This window comes from Cottoperca gobio, chromosome 9, assembly GCF_900634415.1.
Source record: "Cottoperca gobio chromosome 9, fCotGob3.1, whole genome shotgun sequence".
Taxonomy (NCBI): Eukaryota; Metazoa; Chordata; class Actinopteri; order Perciformes; family Bovichtidae; genus Cottoperca; species Cottoperca gobio.
The window spans coordinates 9,924,725-9,944,122 of NC_041363.1; the positions used below are offsets into that span (position 1 = coordinate 9,924,725).

Sequence of the window (19,398 nt, forward strand, 5' to 3'; positions counted from 1 at the left end):
GAGAGAAAAAAGACGTGGTTTAGGCTTAAATGTGAAGCTAAACCGGCAGGAAACCAATATCTGAACATCTTTATAAAGACAAAAGAAGAAGGACCCCAGTGTTATAGTGACCTAGAATACCAAGTGGAGGAACAACTCACCAAGTAGACATCGAGAACAGAGCCGTCATCGCGGTCTATGTCCACATCCATGGTGCTCTGCTCTGATGTCAGGCAGATAGCACTGTCCTCCAGGGTAAACGTGGAGCTGGATGCAACATCATCTCTGAAACAGAAAAAAATATATTTCATATTAACCCAGACCTGAGAGTTTATTGTCTGGGTCAAAGGCAGATGAAGTACAGCCGCTGTCTAAACAGTGCTTGGAAAGTGATGAAAAATATACTACCCCAGAAACTAATCGCACGCTATTGCAGAGACTCTGACATCAAAGAGATAAAGAGATGAACCGACTGCAAGCATGATGGGAAACCTGTCCGGTGGCGGGCCAGAGGGGGCCTCAGCTGAGAGGCTCAGTCTCAGAAATGTCTCAGGAAATGAACAAAATCTCCCTCAGGATAAGCCAGATTTGACCATAATGACAAAATAGAACTGAGACTCTCGTTCAGAGCATTAGAGATACAAACAAACAAGAGTTACATTTTTCTAGAACAATGATACAACTTGAATTTAAGTAATTGAACTTTTTAGGGGGAAAAGAACTGACATCAACGTGTCCGTCTCAAGATTGTAACCAGGATAACAACACAAAACTACCATGAGAAATACTTTATGCAGCATAAAGTGTGTTGGAAATGATGAGCAGGAAGTGTCATGTATGCATTAAAAGATGTCACAAATGTATGAGAGCCATCACCTTCTTCTGAAAGACACTTTGAGAAAACCATAATAAACTAAATGTCCAATATGCATAAAACAAATACTTGACTAATACATGAATCCCATGTATATCTTTAAATGTAGCTTGACCATCAGTGTGCAATGTTGTTGCTTTTACGTTTCAACCACCAGGGGGACACTTGAGAGCAGTTTCCCTCTTATTTACATCAGGTGACTGCCTGATAAAGAATATGTCTTTACCCTTTTATGACATGTGATTAACTTCTTTTTGTGTTCAAAGTCAAAATGAAAGCCAGGTAGATAGGGGAGCAGAGGAGTACAATCCTGACACACATCACAACCTAAGGTGTTGCCACTGTAGCAGGCAGACCAGCTGTCAGACAGAGATTGTTGGTGTATATATACAGTCGCCACAGCACCCGCTTGTCCTCTTTTGTCACAGTCTTTCTGCAGCATAATGGCACGGAGTAAGGCCGTGTCAAAGCCACCGTTTAAATATTTATGAAAACAGTTGACAGAACAATGTCAGCGCAGCAGCAGGTGACTGATGACGGGACAGGACCGGGCAAGTCGCACAATAGAGACTCAGAGAGCGAGCTGAACCTGACACTGCTGGACAGAAGGAGAGGTGAAAGATGGGAAAGGACGAAGCTTCAGGCGGAAAGGCCAAATGAAACTGTCTCAGCCAGCCAGACGATAAAGTGTAATAAAAGAAGTGTAATAAAATGTAATCGTTTATGAGATTAAATATATCATAATGTAATAAATAAATAATTCTAGAAATTATGCTGTAAAAATGTGTAGTTAATAAAAATAAAGTCAAGGCTTTCATGGCCAAACAGATATGCCTTTTCATGGAAAGATTTGCGTAGAACTTCTTGAATATTTTCTTCTTCCCTGTCCTGTAAATGAAACAGTAGCCACTGTCACACCGCTCAGCCTTTCACTGTGTCTGTATGTTGTGTAGGATTTGTGCGTGTGTGCAGTTTCCACGCCAGCTGAGTCACCTGCTCTATGACGCACATGAGATAAGAGCAAAGGTGACAATAACGTCGGAGTGTGTTGACGTGTGTGTGTGTGTGTGTGTGTGGATGTGTTTGTTGGGTGTGGTAAATTCACATGCCTTCCTTCTCGTACAGTACAGTAACCTTGCATCATGGTTTTAAGGAGATAAACTACATGTCCCAGCCCTAAATCACCACAGAGAGTCATGATATAATGAAAGCATCCAGAAAGGGGGGGGGGAAAGGGAGAAAAGTAGACACCGCACCTCTCCTCTGTTTTGTTGTCCACATTGACAAAGATGGAGGAGGTGGAGATGGTTCCCATGGAGGAGCCCTCGAAGAAGGACGGGTTGGCAGGGACCAGATCGGGACGCAGGTACGAGCCGAACACAGCTGAGGAGAACACATTCACATTTATTTCGGTAAAAGGAAAGCAAGTGCACACTTTCCTACATTTCCCATTCCATATAGTTTAATATGATGCCTACTTCCTGGTCAACATCAAACTCCATGCTTCCAGTTCGTAAAGATGTTTTTTTTCCTAAATGTATCGTCTCCAAGCCCAAACTGAGATGAGACTTCTCAGACTTTTAGAAGCTCTTTCAGATCCACGTAGAAATGATTTTATTTTACAACTTCTTTAGTTTAGAGTAGCACTATCCATGTTGAGTAAACTGAAATTGTTTTGTATAATCTGTGGAGTTTTCCTTTAACTGTGACATCAACCAACACTGACATCCACCGCCATAAATCTTTGGAAGACCAATAATTCCCCATTAGTCAACATGATCAATACAGCTTTGAACAGCTGTGGATCGCCGACCAGAGGTAAGAGTTATTCTTGTAACTCCTTTGTGCTTTCCATTGTGGAAAGTTTAAACAAGCCTAATGACTGACACAAGGCAGCGCATGAGAATTGGATTTAAGTTAATTGATTAAATAGTTCCAATAAAACTGACTTATCTTTCCTAGTTTAAACCTCACGCTTCGAAGCAAAACCGATTATCTCTGTCCTCTTTGAGACTAATTTAGACACCGTAAAGAGAGAGTCAGGAAGTGTAACAACCCCAAATAGCTTTACAGTATGTTGCGTCACAGCTGTAGACGCCGGTGCAAAGAGCAAAAGGACTCCTGACCCCATGACTTCTCTTTCCGCTCCACTCCCTTGTTTCTTCCGGTGTTGTGTTGGCTGACAATCCTTCACGGTATCAAACACAAAAGATCAGACAATGTTGCTGAACGTGGGCATCATTGTAAACACTGTCAGCTGATTCAAATACCTGCTCTAACCTTTTTGTTTTTGCACATGCCCTATGGACACACACACACTGCTAATAACAAGGTAGCCTCTGTTTTCTTTTCCTATCAATTCCAAACAATGTATCAACCAGTGACAGCTGCCCCTGGGACAGTGCTGGGAGGACAAAGTTTTTATGGCCGAATGCAAGTGAGTGTTTATGGGCCTCAAGTGTATCTAAAAAGCTCCAATAAACCATAAAAACTAGAAACTGACCAAGGTTTAAAGGGCCGATTAGGAGACCGTTTAGAGAAAGACATGTTGAGGGTAATGGTGAAATGGCACGTGCATATATAATCGTTTAGGTTTTGAGTTTCTAAAAAAAAAAAAAAAGGTTTAGTGCACCTTGTCCGTCCAGACTAGCCAGGCTGCAAGCTCCCAGCCTGTCCCTCCTGTCCTCCTCGTTCCTCTCATCTGCCTGCGATGAAAGGATCTCCTGTGAGGACGACTTCAGAGCCGGGATGGATGTACGAGTCCTCTTTGAAGGGGAGAATCGAAGTGCTGCAGAACAAAATAAGGAGCGAGTGAGCGGAAAGAAAAGAAAAAAAGAGAGCGATAAAGATTCAGGGGCAGAAAGAGCAAGAGGAGAAGATAATTGGAGGAGATAGTGCAAAGAGACGATTATCCTGATTGAAGCAAAGTTCACACACAATAAAACTCCAATGCTCTGCCTCCTAAAATGAGCAGTAAAGTTATTAAACTGTTAAAAATGCACAATGACGATTACACAAGTGCCCCGTAAGCCATCTTAATTCTGCCTCCAGAGTGGGGCATGAAATCCTTTCCTGTCATCTCCCTCGGACGGGACTTGGCGACCGTTAACAGCACTGCTAAATCCCCAAATCTTTGCCTCAGCCATGTTCAGTCCCACAGGGGGGGTCCTGCATGGTTGCATAACATTGTTAATATATTTGATGTTGATGTAAAGTCCAAAAACTACTTCCTGGCTTTACATACAGCCACACACTGTACACTGCGGATAGACTGCGGATAAACGTAACGTAGATATGACAGAGGATCAATCAATCGTATGTCGTACATTGATCAGCTCTGCATGCCTGATTTCTGCGAGGTTGGGCGGCCGGCTGATCGGGAGTACAATACAAGGAAACAATACACCAGTTAAGTGAATTACCACTAATCTAATTATGTTACAGTAACACACATGCCCAGCAATAGACAATAAGAAACGCCTTCAGATTGACTCTTCTTATCAGCACAGGATTTCCTTACTTCCCATTGCTGCCCCTTCTCTTTGTTTGTTTGTTTTCGCATGTGGGCTGGGAAAGCACGTGTGACGATGGTCGACCTGCCGACTTACGCTGAGTCTTCCTGAAGACCCGTGTGCTCATGAACTTGAGGAAGCGGCTGGCATAAAACCCGGGCCGATGCACCGATACGGAGTCCTGAGGACAGGCAGAGAAAATGCAGAGCTTTTTATTAGAAAGCCACACAGTAGTATGTGACCAAATGCATTCATGAAAGCAACAGATTCAGATTTGAGCAGGCTATCAACTTACGCCATCGTACACCAGGGCTTTCCACGAGTGTTCTAACTTTTTAATGAACCTGGGAAGAAACAAAACAAGAAGAATCCTTGTCACAAAAATGTATCCGCTTACTCAACAACTTCCCCTTTTATGCTTGATTAAACCTGAGACTCTCCCTCCTCATTTTTCAGCATTTAAGCAGAAAATACATCAAAGTTTGAACTTATGTGACATTGTCTTTGAAGGAAACAGGCTACTAGAAGTAAGGCAGGATAAGTGGAGACAAATTGGGCCTATTCATCTTCCCTCCCTGACCTGATCTCACCTCGCCCACTCCTGTGTGCATTTAATGCCTCGACCAACCAGCCAGACATAGATTTATGTGATGCTCTTAAATTTCCACAAGTTTGAAAAGCCAATGAGCCAAAAGGCTTCCTCCTCTGTCACTCGATGCTTTTGCGCTCAGGAAGAAGAAGAAAAAAATCAATGTGTAAATAAAGAAGACTTATAGAGCGCTGTGTCCATTTGAATCGTGTTGGATAGAGAAAAGGTCCTTTTAGGAGCGAGGTAAAGTGGCTTTCCATCAATGCAGGGTAATAATTTAACATTAAGAGGTCGTGCCGTAGGGCAAGCAACAATCGAAGCAGTTACTCTGAGAGTCATGCCATGCTGCTATACTTCCTTAGTCAGTCTTTAACTATTCATGCACATTCCCTCTTATTGACGAGACATTTTACTTTTCAGGAAGTGAGAAATACAAAACTCATACAGTCAGATTTAAATATATTTAATGGCCACCGAAAGTCAACAGATCCGATTAGTAATAATATAAAAGGATTGGAAATAAAATGACATCAACAGGTTTATATAATCTCAGTATTGTATATATAGATCAGTACCTGTATGACTGTAGAATATCTATGATACCCAGGAAGATGAGCAGTTTTTCTTCTTTGTGTGTTTTGGCAGGGATGCCACCCATCCTAAAACAGAGTAAAAACACACCCGCAGTCAGAGAATAGCTACTGTTCTTCTTCTGCAATGCTTGAATTACTGCACAAATGTTTGTAGAAGAGGCACTTACAGTATTTACATTCATGTGTGTTGCTGTAAATATGTGGATCAGTGGCTGTGTTTGTATTTGTGTAGCTATGGTTATATGAGAGCCTGACTGTGTGTACACTGTCTGAGGGCCCTGTGCGAGGTATGAGCACGGTTGTGTAACTGTGTCCGTGAGAGAAAAAGGTGGAGATTAAGAGACAGAGAGTCGCAGAGTGTGTGCGCCCAAATATGTGTGCATAATGTGCGTGTCTAACTCACGTGTCGTCCGTGGTGAGGGCTTCAGCAGCCTTGCCGTCTCCCTGGATGGACTCCATGGCAGTGGAGTAAAGCACCCTCTGACCCACGGGTCTCCTCCCGTCCCCCCCTGCCTGGCCCGGCTCACCCCCCTCTCTCTGGCTCTGGTCCAGGACGTGCACTCCCAGCAGCAGGCTGTAGTCCATGATCTTAAAGCTCTCCAGCACCTATAGCAAGTTACAAGTTAAGAGTTGTGACAAGAAGAGTCCTTTGATAATGAAACACTTTCATCACACGACACACTTCAGTGCTTCTGAGCTAATAAAAGGAAATCTCTGTTTGAACAAGTTTGAGCTAAATAAACAAGGTGTTTCTTCACAGCGAGCCAAGTGTTACACATTGACCTTCAGGAGCCTTTCGTCCAGTTTCACAGAGACTCTGCGACTTAATGTCTCCTAGTGCTCGAGTAAAGCAGTCATGGCGAGAGAGAGAGAGAGAGAGAGAGAGAGAGAGAGAGAGAGAGAGAGAGAGAGAGAGAGAGAGAGAGAGAGAGAGAGAGAGAGAGAGAGAGAGAGAGAGGGTCACTGCCAGGTTGCCAGTCTTATCTAAGACGGGGGGGGGCTGTACTGGTTTATCAGGCAGAGAAAGCCTGAGTTATCAGAAATGGAGATTTGAAAGTATTTACTTCTCCGAATATACTTTCCATTCTATGCCTTCAATCAGCCACAAAGAGAATGTGAAGAGGTTAGGGAAAGAAAACACAGCATAGTGACTAAGCCTGATGAAAAGTTTAAAATCGATCCATTAGTTGTCAACTATTAAATGAATCGCCAACTATTTTTACTAATCATATCAATTAATATCAATTAACCAGTTTTTTAAGCAGAACTTTTTTTTCAATTCCAGCTTCTTAAATTTGAATATGTTTTGGTTTCTTTACTCCTCTTTGACATTAAACTTAATAGTAAATGGATTGAAAGCCATCAAAATAAACTTCTGGTATAATCAAAGACAGCTGTGACCCAGAATCCAGAGCAAACTGTCCCATTTCTGTGAACAATACGAGACCAGTAGTGTTGTAGGACAACTTCCTATTATCTTTCCCTAGATAATCCATTTTGAATGCACGGTCCAAATAAACATTATTAATGTTAGTTGTAAAAGAAACTGCTGATGTATAAAGTCACAGTCAAGCACATTCATACTCAAACACACAAACACAAAATAGACCTTAATGACCGACTCAAACGCACACTGGGGCTTTTGTCTGAGCTTTGCATTTTCCATATCAACAATTTGCATCCTTTCACTCGAACTCCCCCGGCCTATTCAAACTGCAGCCATTTTGAATAGAGCCACGCACACCAGGCTGCCTACAGAAGGCCATTACTGTGCGTCCTGGCCCCAGCTTTCCCAGACAAACAATCAAACCGTCACAGCAGAAAGAAAACAGCTGCACTTCTGTGGTTGTTTGTGCAAAAGATTCTGATTCACTGTTTGTATGTAAAGGCACAGAAAAATAGTCAATAATCAGTTAGTGGAGTGTAATATTACTGATTCTTAGAGGTATAGCAGCCAGGTCTGCCCTCTGCTCTCATCTCCTACACAGCTCAGTGTTCTCTCAGTGAATTGGAAGCACTAATCCTCACACTCCTGGAGGGAGTCAGCTTTGTCACAGCATCCCCTGATCTTTAACAAATCTCTGATGTTTCTCAGTATATTCCACCCTGAAGCACTTCTCAAACTGCTCCATCTCTGTGCCAATAGGGCTGTAGAGCTCCCCATAGTGTTCACTGGCGTGCCCCACTTTACAGTGACACTAATACACAGCAAGCTTTCTTAAATCTGAGTGTGTCTGCTGAAAAGGGAGCACAGAGCTCCTTTTGTGTGTCCAGTTACAATCACAGGAATGTCCCTGCCAAAGTATTCCTCTATAATTAATGAAAACAACCTGCAACCCATGAGACATCATATTAGATTAGGGACTGGTGGCCTTTAATTGTGTCCCTTGTTCAGACTAAAACAAGCACATAGACTTATTTAATGGATGTCATTGCCTTACATATAACTTCTACAAAAGGTGTAGATTATGACATCTTTTTCTTCTTCTGCTCCTGATCAAACTTGCTCCAAAAATAAAACATCTTGTTGAGGATCCTCTTGAAGCCTTACTGACTTCTGACTACAAGCTCATGGCCTTGGTGTTCTGCTGCTGAGAGTGAGAGAAGCTATTGTTGTCACAGGATCCCATGGCTGAGACGAGGGGGGAGCCATACAGTAAATGGTTGTTTATGATTGGCTACGCTGGCTGCTATGCAACCCATTACTGTCCAAGAATGCAAGCCTTCATTGTCTGAATAATTAGTTCTGCATCTCATTTGTGCATGCAATTAAAAGGACTTTTATTTCACAAATTATAAAACAGAATTCAGACGGTACGTAGATATCATTTCTCCTGGGTTGTCCAACATGACGAGGTCTCAAGAGCTTGACGTCATCACAAGCATCACTATCATCCTTATGTCTGTCTCGTCAAATCACACACACACACAGCCTGCACGAGAACGGCACACACACACACACACACACACTTACACACTTACACATTCACTCTACAATGAACCCTCTCGGTGTGACTCTCTCTGTACAGTAGAGTCCAACCTGAATTATTAATGCCTAGTGTTGTTTTGGCATTTGTGAGGTATCAGGGGATCTGCAGGGTAATGGAGAGAGTAGATTTAAAAAGGAAAAAAGCATGCCATGTGTTTCCCTAGCAGTGTGCCACGTAGCAGAAATATCTGATTCCCTCAAACACATGGCTCATCCTCCTCTTTGTCTTATCGCTTTCTGCATCAACTCAACTCTGACCTCCCACATTCCTTTGGAACAAAAATCCCAACTATCGCGCTGGAAAAATAACTAAGAATATTTTTCAGAGGCCTCACCACATGTACTTTCATCGGACAACAATCCCACTTCCTCATTCCACCCCCTCCCCACGCCCCTCGCCCCCTGTTGCTCAGCTTTCCCCTCCTCCTGTGTTTTGGTCCGCAGCCTCTCCTGGGTCGACGGGGTTAGCTGCTAACTCATGGAAATGGACAGCGATTTTGCTTAGAGGGCACTTTGCTTCCCGCTCAGGAGGCGAGCGCAGGAAGCCATGACAATAATAAACTGTGCAGCACAGCTGCTGCTCAACAGTCTCACTTACATACAGACATACACACCACACCATATACTTTATACATGCAATACATGCCACACAGAAGCCTGTAGATGCACACATAGCGGGTAGACAGTGCGTGACCCAGGTACGTATGGGCAAGGTTGTAAATGTGAGTGTGCTGTAAGGTTAAGGAAGCACTGACTTAGCAAGAGGGGCGGATGTAATTCTGGCTGCAATGTGCTTAAGAAAACATAAAAAAATAAAATAAAGGACATCTGCAAAGTCAGCATATTGGTTAATGATGATGAGAAGGGCCATAACCTGAGGAGGTCTCTTCAAATTCCTCTGTATTTCTGGTAATCTTTCTCTAACCCTCAGATTTGTGCAAAATCCTGTGATCGAGATACTGTTTGACTTTGAGGCTGGGAAAGCAACAGTTGTTCACACCCGTTTACACACCTTTCCTGGAAGGATACTCCACTTTCCCAAAAGAGAAACACTAAACCACAAACAAGTGGCAGAACCAGAAATTGTACTCATGTGTACTGATACATTTTCTTAGCACACAAAGGCGTAAAGAGAAGAGTGCTCTGTTGCCTTACAGGCTAAACTAAATATACCCACAGCATCACACTGTTCATTACCACTAACTCCTTTCGTTTCGCCATCAATCACTGTTTGGCGATAAAACCATCTGCTATTCCCATACACTAAAGATTGAAACATTTAAGCTGAGGCTGTCTAATGGAAGTAATTGCGCTGTTCGCTGAAGGAGGCCATGCAGGGTTGCCAAGTCTGTGATCTCTGGGCTTCTGATCCACTGATCCACTCTTACAGTAAGATCCAGGTTAAATATCAGAGCGTGGACCCCATGGAGAAGCTGTGTGTGTGTGTGTGTGTGTGTGTGTGTGTGTGTGTGTGTGTGTGTGTGTGTAGCAGAACAAATGGGATTACAACACAGGGAGCTTTCAAGTCCATCATTAACCGGTCACTATGAGGGTAAAACACATTAAATCAGTGTCTGGAAGTCACATTGTCATCATTAATAAAGCTATCCCGAGAGACCATCCACCTTCACCACATAAGGAACAACAGGACAGGAATGCTACTGCACAAATTGTATTTAATTTGCTAAAAGGAAGAAACCCAAAATAATTACCGCACGGTTTGACAACCCAAGCTTGTACTATTAATCAATTCATCTGTGGATATCTTCCAGATTTCTAGCACAACTCTGTGGTCTCGGAGCACAAGTATCTCAGTTGTTGTTATTTTAGAGGCAGAGGACAAGCAAATCAGCAATTCAGCTCTTCTGTTCTGGTTCTTTTTCCTACAATTGGGGTCGCAAGCACGTCAGCAAAATCCTAAAATGTATTATACATGGTCCTTCACCGCTAGGCTGTTTTCACACGGTATTTCTCTGACAGTGAAATAGACAAAAAATGTGAAGTCTGGGCTTTTTCATACAACTAATTTAATATGATGTTGTCAATTGTCAGGCTTCTTAGCGCAGAGAGAAACTGGTGGATCACCGGAGCACACACACCATGTCTCCTATTAAACTCTAACTATCCTCCGCCAGCAGACAGTCTCCTGGCCACTGCACTAAAATAAGAGAAGAATGCAAGCCTTTAGATTGGAGGACTATCTTTGGTTAGAGCTCCGAGTATCTCACGCTACCAGGATCATGTCTTAATCACATTCAATGTTTGGAGAGCTGTCATGTAGTGACACATTGCAGCGCAGCGACGGGAGAACAGAGCCCGGGGCAAACTGAGAGCTTAGACTGAACACACAGTGGAAACACACTGCACTCCTCCTGACAAACATATGGAAAATTCTTATTTTCAAAACATTTTGTCACGTCCAAGACTGTCCTTAACTAGTACTCAATGTAATAAATGTATACAGCTGCGCGTGTTTAAGATTCCATAATCGTTTACAACAATAAGAGGTCAATGACATCCCTTTAACAGCGATGTCGCTTCACAAGGTGAATTCCCAAAACAAGGCTCAAGGCATAATGTCCAAGGAATGAAGAATTCAACAGAAATGGCCAAAAAGTGATCTGATCCTAGACTTCCTTGTTTGTTGCACAGCTTCCTTTTATGGAATAACAAGGACATTCCTGTTGTGGTATGACTTTGCTATTTCCAAGCAAGTCCAATGAACAGAGAGAGACAAGAATGAGCACAAAAGCACCTACCCGACAGTCTCTCTGCAGGGTCTTCATTAGGTTGTTGTACGTCTCTGCGTCAAAGTAAAGCCCTTCTTCGTGCATGTCCTGGAAGTCCAGGTCTTTGTAGGTCGGACAGGACTTCTCTCTCTCTTTCCTGGACGCTCGTCTCTTGTACGTGGAACCCTTCAGGTCGTATTTGTAGTGCATTTTGACGGAGCGCGGCAGCACGTTGTTCATCACCACCAGTCGGATGTTGATGCCTCCAGACTGGATGCAGTACAGTCCGTAGAACTTGGGCAGCAGCGTGCGTGGATTCTGGTTCAGGTTCTGTGAAGTGAAATGTAGCTCGAGTCTCAATTCAGTTTAACACTCAGAAGTGCTGGAGAGACCAGATTGAGCAACTTAAAGTGTCTCACCATATAGTATCCAGGTAGTAATCTCTGGAGAAACTTGGCTTCTTTGTGCTGGACGGTTTTAATGATGAACTCGTCATCGCTGGTTAGGTAGAAGAGAGAGCCGCTGGCTCCCGGGTTGGTCAGCTCAATCAGAGGCTCATTTACGAGGGAGTACTGAGGCAGGAGACATAAACAAACCAGTTCAACATTTCACATGAAACAGAGGTCAAACTTAAAACAGCTTCACTTGGAACATATCCTGACAGCTCTTAACCTTAACACATAAAATATTATTCAGAAAGAAATGTAAACACTAGGTTTATATGGAAAAATTAGAAGGGCACTTGGAGAGTGCAGACCTCCACCAAGGCTAAGATCTGTCTTGCAATGTTAATGAAAGTAAAAATGATTTATGTATCCGTCCCGTGACACGGATTACGCTCCAAATGTTATTGCGTTCTACCTTGGCCCGTGCTTCACCCTTACATTAAGTTTCATGAAAATCGAGGCTGTGGTTTTTTTTTTAGTAATCCTGCCGAACCGAAAACAAAACCTCGTCGGCGGAGGTAATAAAGATGCTAAACCACAGGCATCGTTTGTTTATTTAGTGCTGAAAGAAAAAAACATAGCAAATCCTCACTGACCTTAGGGTATTTACAGTAAGTCTTGTGATACAAAAGCACCAGAGATGTTTCTATTCAAATAACTTGTTTTTGTTTTAGTGTCTTCTCACATGTGGCCAAAACTTATGTAGACATCCAAACAAAGTAAGAGTTTACCGGACATTACATTGATAGGGGATTGCTTAACGTCATTCCAAAACCATCATTATGCAGCTACAATAGCCAGGAAGGCTTTCCACACCCTTTGGGGCCTGGCTGCAGGTCGATAACCCTGTTCAAATTAACCCCCATTGTTTAAGATTTAGGGTTTGTGCAGGCCAGTAGAGTTCTTCCACATCAAACTCAGAAAACCTTCTTTACGGATCTGCTCTGTGCAAGTTTTATCAAACTGTTGCCACAAAGTTGAAAGTACACTGTGGTCTAAAATATCATTATATTCTGTAACATTGAGGTTCAACCTTTAGTTGAAACGAAGAGGTCGAGCCCCAGAGCAAAAGTACGTGATTGTCCACATACCTTTCACCATATAATGAACATTACCGGCATGTCAATGAAAGTGGGTCTGTGTCTACATTGTTTTCATTGTTCAAACACACTGATGAGTTAACTGCAGAAATACCAGATTTGGATCACATGAGCCAAAAATCTGTAGTTTAAAACATTTAACTCTTGCTTGCTAACAAACAGGCAATCTGTCCACTAACAGAAACAGACAGAAACACAAGCTCCTCAGCCAGGAGGTAATAAGGAGCAATTACTGCTCGTGTTGCATCTGAGAAAAACAGCGGAACAGAGAGCCTTCATCCCAACGTGACAATCCACAGAGACACTGCGAGGGCAGCCAACTGAAGAGCCATGTTAGATGTTAATCAGTGCGTTATGAGAGCAACATGTTCAGAGGAGAGGAGCAACACTGGAGACTCTTCCACTGATGACTGCAGTCACGTTGAGTTACAAGCACAAACACACCTGCGGTGTATTGCATTTGCATTCAGGATGTTGTGCGTGTGTGTGTGTGTGAGTGTTCTCTCTTTTAATTAGACTCTGCAGTGTGGCCTCTCTGTGTGAATGAATTTATCATCACCTCAAGGACATCAATCATGAGCACATCCTCTAAGCTCCTGTGCCTTATGCCATCCTCCCTCTACTGCCTTCAAGTTACAATTCCTCTCTGTCTCTCTTCCATAGCATCTTGTCTTTCACTTATGCAGAAACAAATTTGGCATTCAAACACAAGAATGCAGCTGGTGGGGTTTTGAAAAGCTCGGAGAAAAAAAAAAAGGAAAAACGGCAATATAACATGACAAAGCCAAAAAAAGATTACACAAAATCTAATTTTGCTCCGAGTAAGAAGCGCGTGCGTAGAGTAGGAAACAATATGGCAACAAGGTATACTCGATGAGCAGCAAATTAAATTAACATATAGAGGGTCTGTAGAGCACATAATGAAAGGCTTTGACAGGAGTGAGTAAGTGATATGAGACCATCACGGCTTCAGTCTGAGAATATTTTAACACACAGAAACACACAACAGTCAAACAAGCAAAAAACTAATTCCATCAGAATCTCTTTAAAAACATTAATCTCTCGTTCTCTCAGTCTGTGTTTGTGTCTTCTGGGAAAACACAGAATCATCTGCTGATTTCATTCAGCACTCAGAGCTGGTTAAAGCTGTCATAATGAGGGCGCACACTGTTAGCTCATTCATTACCTCCAACATCTACACCTCCCCAGTGTTTTGCCTCGACTTCATCCTCCCATCCTGTCTTTCCCCTGCACAGATGGTGAGTGGCATTACATGCCCACTATTCAATCAAATAAACGTTAAAGTACGCGGTATGAGGTTGAAGATTAGCGTTCTGTCAACGGGAAGGAATTCAGGACAACAAGACAACCAGCAGGCCATTTGTGTTTTGTCTATGGGAGCGATGGTTATTTTTCTAATTGTAATTTTGACAACGTGCAGACATAGAAACAATGGAACAAAATCATTAACTGTTCATGAGGACAAGTAATTACTGAGAAAAAATAAAGCGTGTGGTTCAACATAGAGCAGAGAGGTTTTCAACAATGTGTTGCTTGAAACACACTTACTGCTTAAAGCAAATATGCTCATTTACTTTTTGTTGAGAGATAAGATTGATACCACTCACACGCCTGTCAACCAAATATGAAGCTACAGCCAGCTGGCAGTTACTTCGCTTAGTTAGCATAATGAACAGGGGGAAACAGCTAGCTGTCAGAAGGCAATACAATCGGGATACCAGCTTCTTTAAAGCTCATTGACTAACATGTTTTTGTTTGTGTAATGCGCACAAAAATGGAAGTGTAAAAAAACATTTGTGTTTTTACGTGGGGTTATGTGCGGGACCATTTCTTGGCAGTGACTTCCTGTCCAGACAACCAGCGGAGATGTCACTGTGAATAAGCGTATTTCCCAAAATGCCTTTAAGTCATATTTTTCTTGGTAAAACTGATATATAGTGGGTAAATCTGATCTAAAGATTCATATAGTCTTACTTTATGTATACCATGTGTATGCTTGATTTGATCCTCCCCAAACCTGCATGACATTTTAAACCAGTACCAAGCAGAAGGACTGAATTTGAGCAGTGGATTATGAGATTTGACTGGATTATCATGTGAAGGCGGAACAGATAATAACCACCCACGTCTGAGCCAGGTTTTAGTCTTACCAGGTAGTCGTCAGGTTTGATGCCAAACAGATCCCTAAAGTAGCGGAAGGCCAGCGGAGCGTAGGTCTTGAAGCGAAAGTCAGGATAGTGATGTGCTGGGGTCAAGTTGCTTCCCTCACTGGGATGTGTGATGAATAACCAAGTACACCAGGAAACAAAAACAAATAATGGTACATTAGATACATTATTCCAACGCTCAAATCAAATAAGGGAGCGCTAAAGAAAACCTTTAACATTATGTAAGTGAAACATGTCGGTGTCTTAAACGCAGACATTCTCCAGCCGAGGATCACATGCAGGCAGCACCAGGGGGAAACTGAACCCTAACACCTTATCTTTGTGCCGGGGCTATTGACTCCCAGTGACTGTACCAGTGGGCCCTTGTAATGTGCTCCACCCATGCATGAAAAGGCTTCAGTAAAGTCATCTCTGGGAACCCAGATTCACCAGTATTGTGGTAACAAACTGGTCTGTCTAGAGTTCTTCGCCTGGAGACCGAAGGTGGCTCTGATTACTGGATCTTAACAATACTACACAAAACATGAGCCTTGACTCTGAGGGGGAGAAAGGAAAAGGTGAAAATAAAAAACAACAAACGCACAAAATAACTGACATTGTTTTGTTGATTTGACTGGACAGTGAAACCTGACATTGTCATTGTCGGCTTTGTCAAAGACCCTGTTCCGTAACCTGTGTCCCAGGGGAACACCACGACACAGGAGTAAGCCCGTCTGATAGGGTTAGCATGAGTCAGACGTTGAGTCTTTCATCACATAAACTAATTGAAATCAATTACACTGACCCTAAATCTACAATAAGTAGGCTTGACAAAGGCTTTTGTTTTCAAGGGCACCTCTAAATCTGGTTAATATTCTGAGGACTTGGATGGTTTTCTGGGTAAAGAGGCTACTGTGTTGTTATGTGCTTGTGCTGTATCCGGTAATGGGATACAGGCAACAGTCAGGCCCTGCTGTGTAAAACAATACCTGTGATTACTCTACAATGAAATCTGACTGCTCTGTTTAGTGTGTGAGGGTAACAACAATTAGCTATCATCAATGACTGACAGTCCATGATTGTATAATACACACCGCATGGAAACCATTTAACAAAACACAGCACCTGGAAATGTTTCAGAGATACATGCACTGAGTAACACAAAAGTGTGTGTGTGTGTGTGTGTGTGTGTGTGTGTGTGTGTGTGTGTGTGTGTGTGTGTGTGTGAGAATCAAAGTGATCTGCGACATCTCCAGCCTCTCAAAACTAGACTGACATGACAAACGACAATAGAAAAACCTCCAGAGAGGAGCAACAACAAGAGAGGAGGAGGAAGAGAGTGAGAAGAGCGGTGAGAGGAAGGGAAGCAATCAAAGCATCGTAGAGCCGTCTCCATACTCAGGCTCTCTCTCTCAGGATCATCTGTCAGTGAAAAGAAAGAGAGGGGTGTGTGTGTGTGTGTGTGTGTGTGTGTGTGTGTGAGCTGTTACAAAACAGAACGGAAACATTTAGAGGAAGTAAAGAGAACCATCTTGCAATGGGATCACACCAGCCCCCCTACTTCTGACGCCCTTGCTCGGATCACCGCAATCTTCAAACTCAGCCTTCATTTGTATCTCAACTACAAACTTGTAAAGTTTTGTGACGCCAAATCGGGCCACGGGCGTAAAGTGGGGCGGCCCCCTTTGCTCGGATCACAGCCATCTTTGAACTCAACCTTTATTTTGATCTTGACTACACATAAAGTTTTGTGCCTGCATCTGGCACAGTTGCGTTGCCATCGCAGTGACAAAATCTGTCCACAGACACGACAGAGATACAAAATGTCATTTTCTTTTTTCCTAACCATGGTAACGTTGATCTCTTTCATTTCAGTTGGCTGTCCCAGTGAAAAGCTGTCCATGAAGAGAACTACAGCTTTCATTTTTATTTCACCATTATGTGAAAAGGCTTGGCATTGGGTGCAGATTGAGGATGATATAACAAGCTTTCTATAAACTATTGATATTTTGTACTTCATTATCTCAGCAGAGCAACAGCAGGTTTTGAAACACGCATCACTGTAGGGCGGACATTGAAACAGTGTAAAGTTTGGCATTGGTTGCTGGGCGGTAAAGATTCTATGTGCATGCCAAGGCCAGATTTGCATGAACCAGAATGTGTTTGCATATGGTGTAGCATCTCAAAGATAAACAAAAAAAGTATTTCCTTATAGGACTCCAATTCTCTTCCTGTAGAGTTAAAGATCGTGGATGATCCATGCATTTGGCTACAGATAGAAGAACAACCGGTTAACCCTATTTACTCTTTGCAGAAATCTTTGCATGTTTTCTTTAGGATACCTACAAAGCCAATTTGTAAAATAGAAAATAAAACATTTAACATCACCAAATGATAAGATTGTCTAAAATTGACTATATTTTCTACTGTGAGACTATAAGTGCTAGTAAATGACATTGTCATATACTGATTAATCGTAAATATAGATATAGTATGTGTCACGAATACACGAGTCACTCTTTCAAAGAATTCCTAGGTCTGTTTTGGATTACGTCAAATGTCTCTTTAAGCTGACGATACGATTGTGAGGACAGCCTGAGATGACCGGCCACACTCGGACATATGTTTTGCACTGTGGCAGCTAGAGGCACACAGTAAGCTGATTTGACAGTTCTTGGCAGGATAATCCACTAGAATAGTTTTATCCCTGCATCAAGACTTAGACTAGCAAAATTCACTTTGTTGATAAATGATGACGGTAGTGGGAGTTTGTGGTGGCAGCATAATATCTTTGGACTGGATGTCCAGCGCCTGCAGTTTCCACGAGCATGATTAATAATAGTTTTAAATGTCTTTAATACTCGATCCAGACATATAATATTGAGTGGGCAGACAGGCAAAGCTTAGTCTTTAGTCGCTTTCCATTCATTCACTTTGCAGAATCAGGAAACTGTCGCAGCCAAAGACCAGCCTGTTACCTACACATAATCTGTATTTAAGAAGCAGTTCTCTGATTCACTGGCTTGTGTAGACCAATAACATTGTTCTTATACAAAAGTCTGGCTGTTATTTTGATGAAATTGACCAAAAACATTGCTACACAATCAACTCACACGTTGAACGATTGCCTCAGAAAATATATAAAAGATGTCTTCCCATGTATAGAAGCTGTGCGCAAGTAAGAACATATGCCTGTGTGGGTTGACACTGCCTTACACTGACCTGGGCAGAAAGACACTCTCCACCACATAGAAGTCTTGCATAAGCACGTCTCTGTCAGGCTTGGAGGTGAGGTTGCCCACTGTATAGCCAATTCCGAGCTGAATGGCCCCCTTCAAGGCCGATGACGTGGTCTAGATGGGAACATTGAAGAGAAAATATCCCATTAGTCATGCTGTTATATCACTGCTTTGTGAATGTAAATATGAACGATTGAAAATGTAAAAAGTAGAAAAGGAAACGAGAGTGATAACTAAAGTTGCAAATTTCCAGGAATATTCAAGGTGGAAACGTGAGAAGGGAATTAACGGGAATTTATGGTGAATATATGGGAATTAATGGTAAATAACGGGAATAAAATAGTGGTTATCTGCTCAGGTTGTATTTACCATGACATATGCAGATAGAAACAAACCTTTTATCATAGCATAAGCAGACATAATCCATTCATTTACATACAGTGTAAAATGTGCCATGTGTTAGTTAGCTTGCTAGCTAGCAAGCTAACTAACACAGGGAAGGTCCTTTGAAAATGTGAGCCAACAATGTGGGTTCCTCAATTAGCATGCTCAGTCTAACTACATTCCCATTTAATGGGAGTCTTGCAAATGAAGAATGAGCTGCTGAATGCATCGCATGGTTACAATTCAATTAAATAAGCGCAGTACCTAGTATTACATTTTTATGCTAACCCCCATCAAAATCAAGAAAGCAGATTATACAACAAGACATTCAAATCAATGACTTTTGTATAGTACAACTTTATAGTATAAATTCTACTCTAACGCATTAAAACCCAAACAGGCTGGGACATAAACACACTACGACTTTTGTTGAGTAGCCACCACAGAAAGACCTTTTTAGTTCCAACCTATACACTGGTCCTCCCTGTGGAGGGCCTTGTAATGGTGACATCCTAAGAAATGCTGACGTCTAAAGCAAAAAAAGAAAAAGGAAAGAAAACAAGCGTGACGAGCACTTGACTGTTCTCTGGCAGCCGGCCCTGGCAGTGGTCAGGACTTTATGTGCTGTAGAAGGACATTTATAAGGAATCATGTGACTCATAGGCAAATAAAACCAAACGCAGTTAAGCTCTTGTATGAATACTCATATTTCTTTACCTTTTTGTACGTTTTCTCTCTGCTTGTGTTCCAAGGCCCTCCCATCCCATTTTCTGTTGTGGTTGACATCTGAAAAAAA

At 42.3% G+C, this 19,398-nt stretch overlaps 1 protein-coding gene across 4 annotated transcripts in view; it reads right to left on the minus strand.

Annotated features, from left to right (window-relative positions):
• The window catches only part of pip5k1bb (phosphatidylinositol-4-phosphate 5-kinase, type I, beta b), a 33,938-nt gene that overhangs the window by 1,358 nt on the left and 13,182 nt on the right, over positions 1-19,398 (minus strand). For 3 of the 4 annotated variants that reach the window (XM_029439640.1, XM_029439639.1, XM_029439641.1), the window contains exons 3-14: positions 19,320-19,388; positions 18,202-18,332; positions 14,983-15,100; positions 11,685-11,837; positions 11,296-11,595; positions 5,951-6,153; positions 5,530-5,613; positions 4,661-4,709; positions 4,462-4,546; positions 3,486-3,641; positions 2,110-2,236; positions 141-264 (exon numbers count right to left, since the gene is read on the minus strand). In XM_029439640.1, the coding sequence (XP_029295500.1) occupies positions 141-264; positions 2,110-2,236; positions 3,486-3,641; positions 4,462-4,546; positions 4,661-4,709; positions 5,530-5,613; positions 5,951-6,153; positions 11,296-11,595; positions 11,685-11,837; positions 14,983-15,100; positions 18,202-18,332; positions 19,320-19,388 (1,599 nt within the window). Of the gene's footprint in view, positions 1-140; positions 265-2,109; positions 2,237-3,485; positions 3,642-4,373; positions 4,547-4,660; positions 4,710-5,529; positions 5,614-5,950; positions 6,154-11,295; positions 11,596-11,684; positions 11,838-14,982; positions 15,101-18,201; positions 18,333-19,319; positions 19,389-19,398 lie in introns of those variants that run through there. The other variant, XR_003832790.1, reaches the window with a different exon arrangement.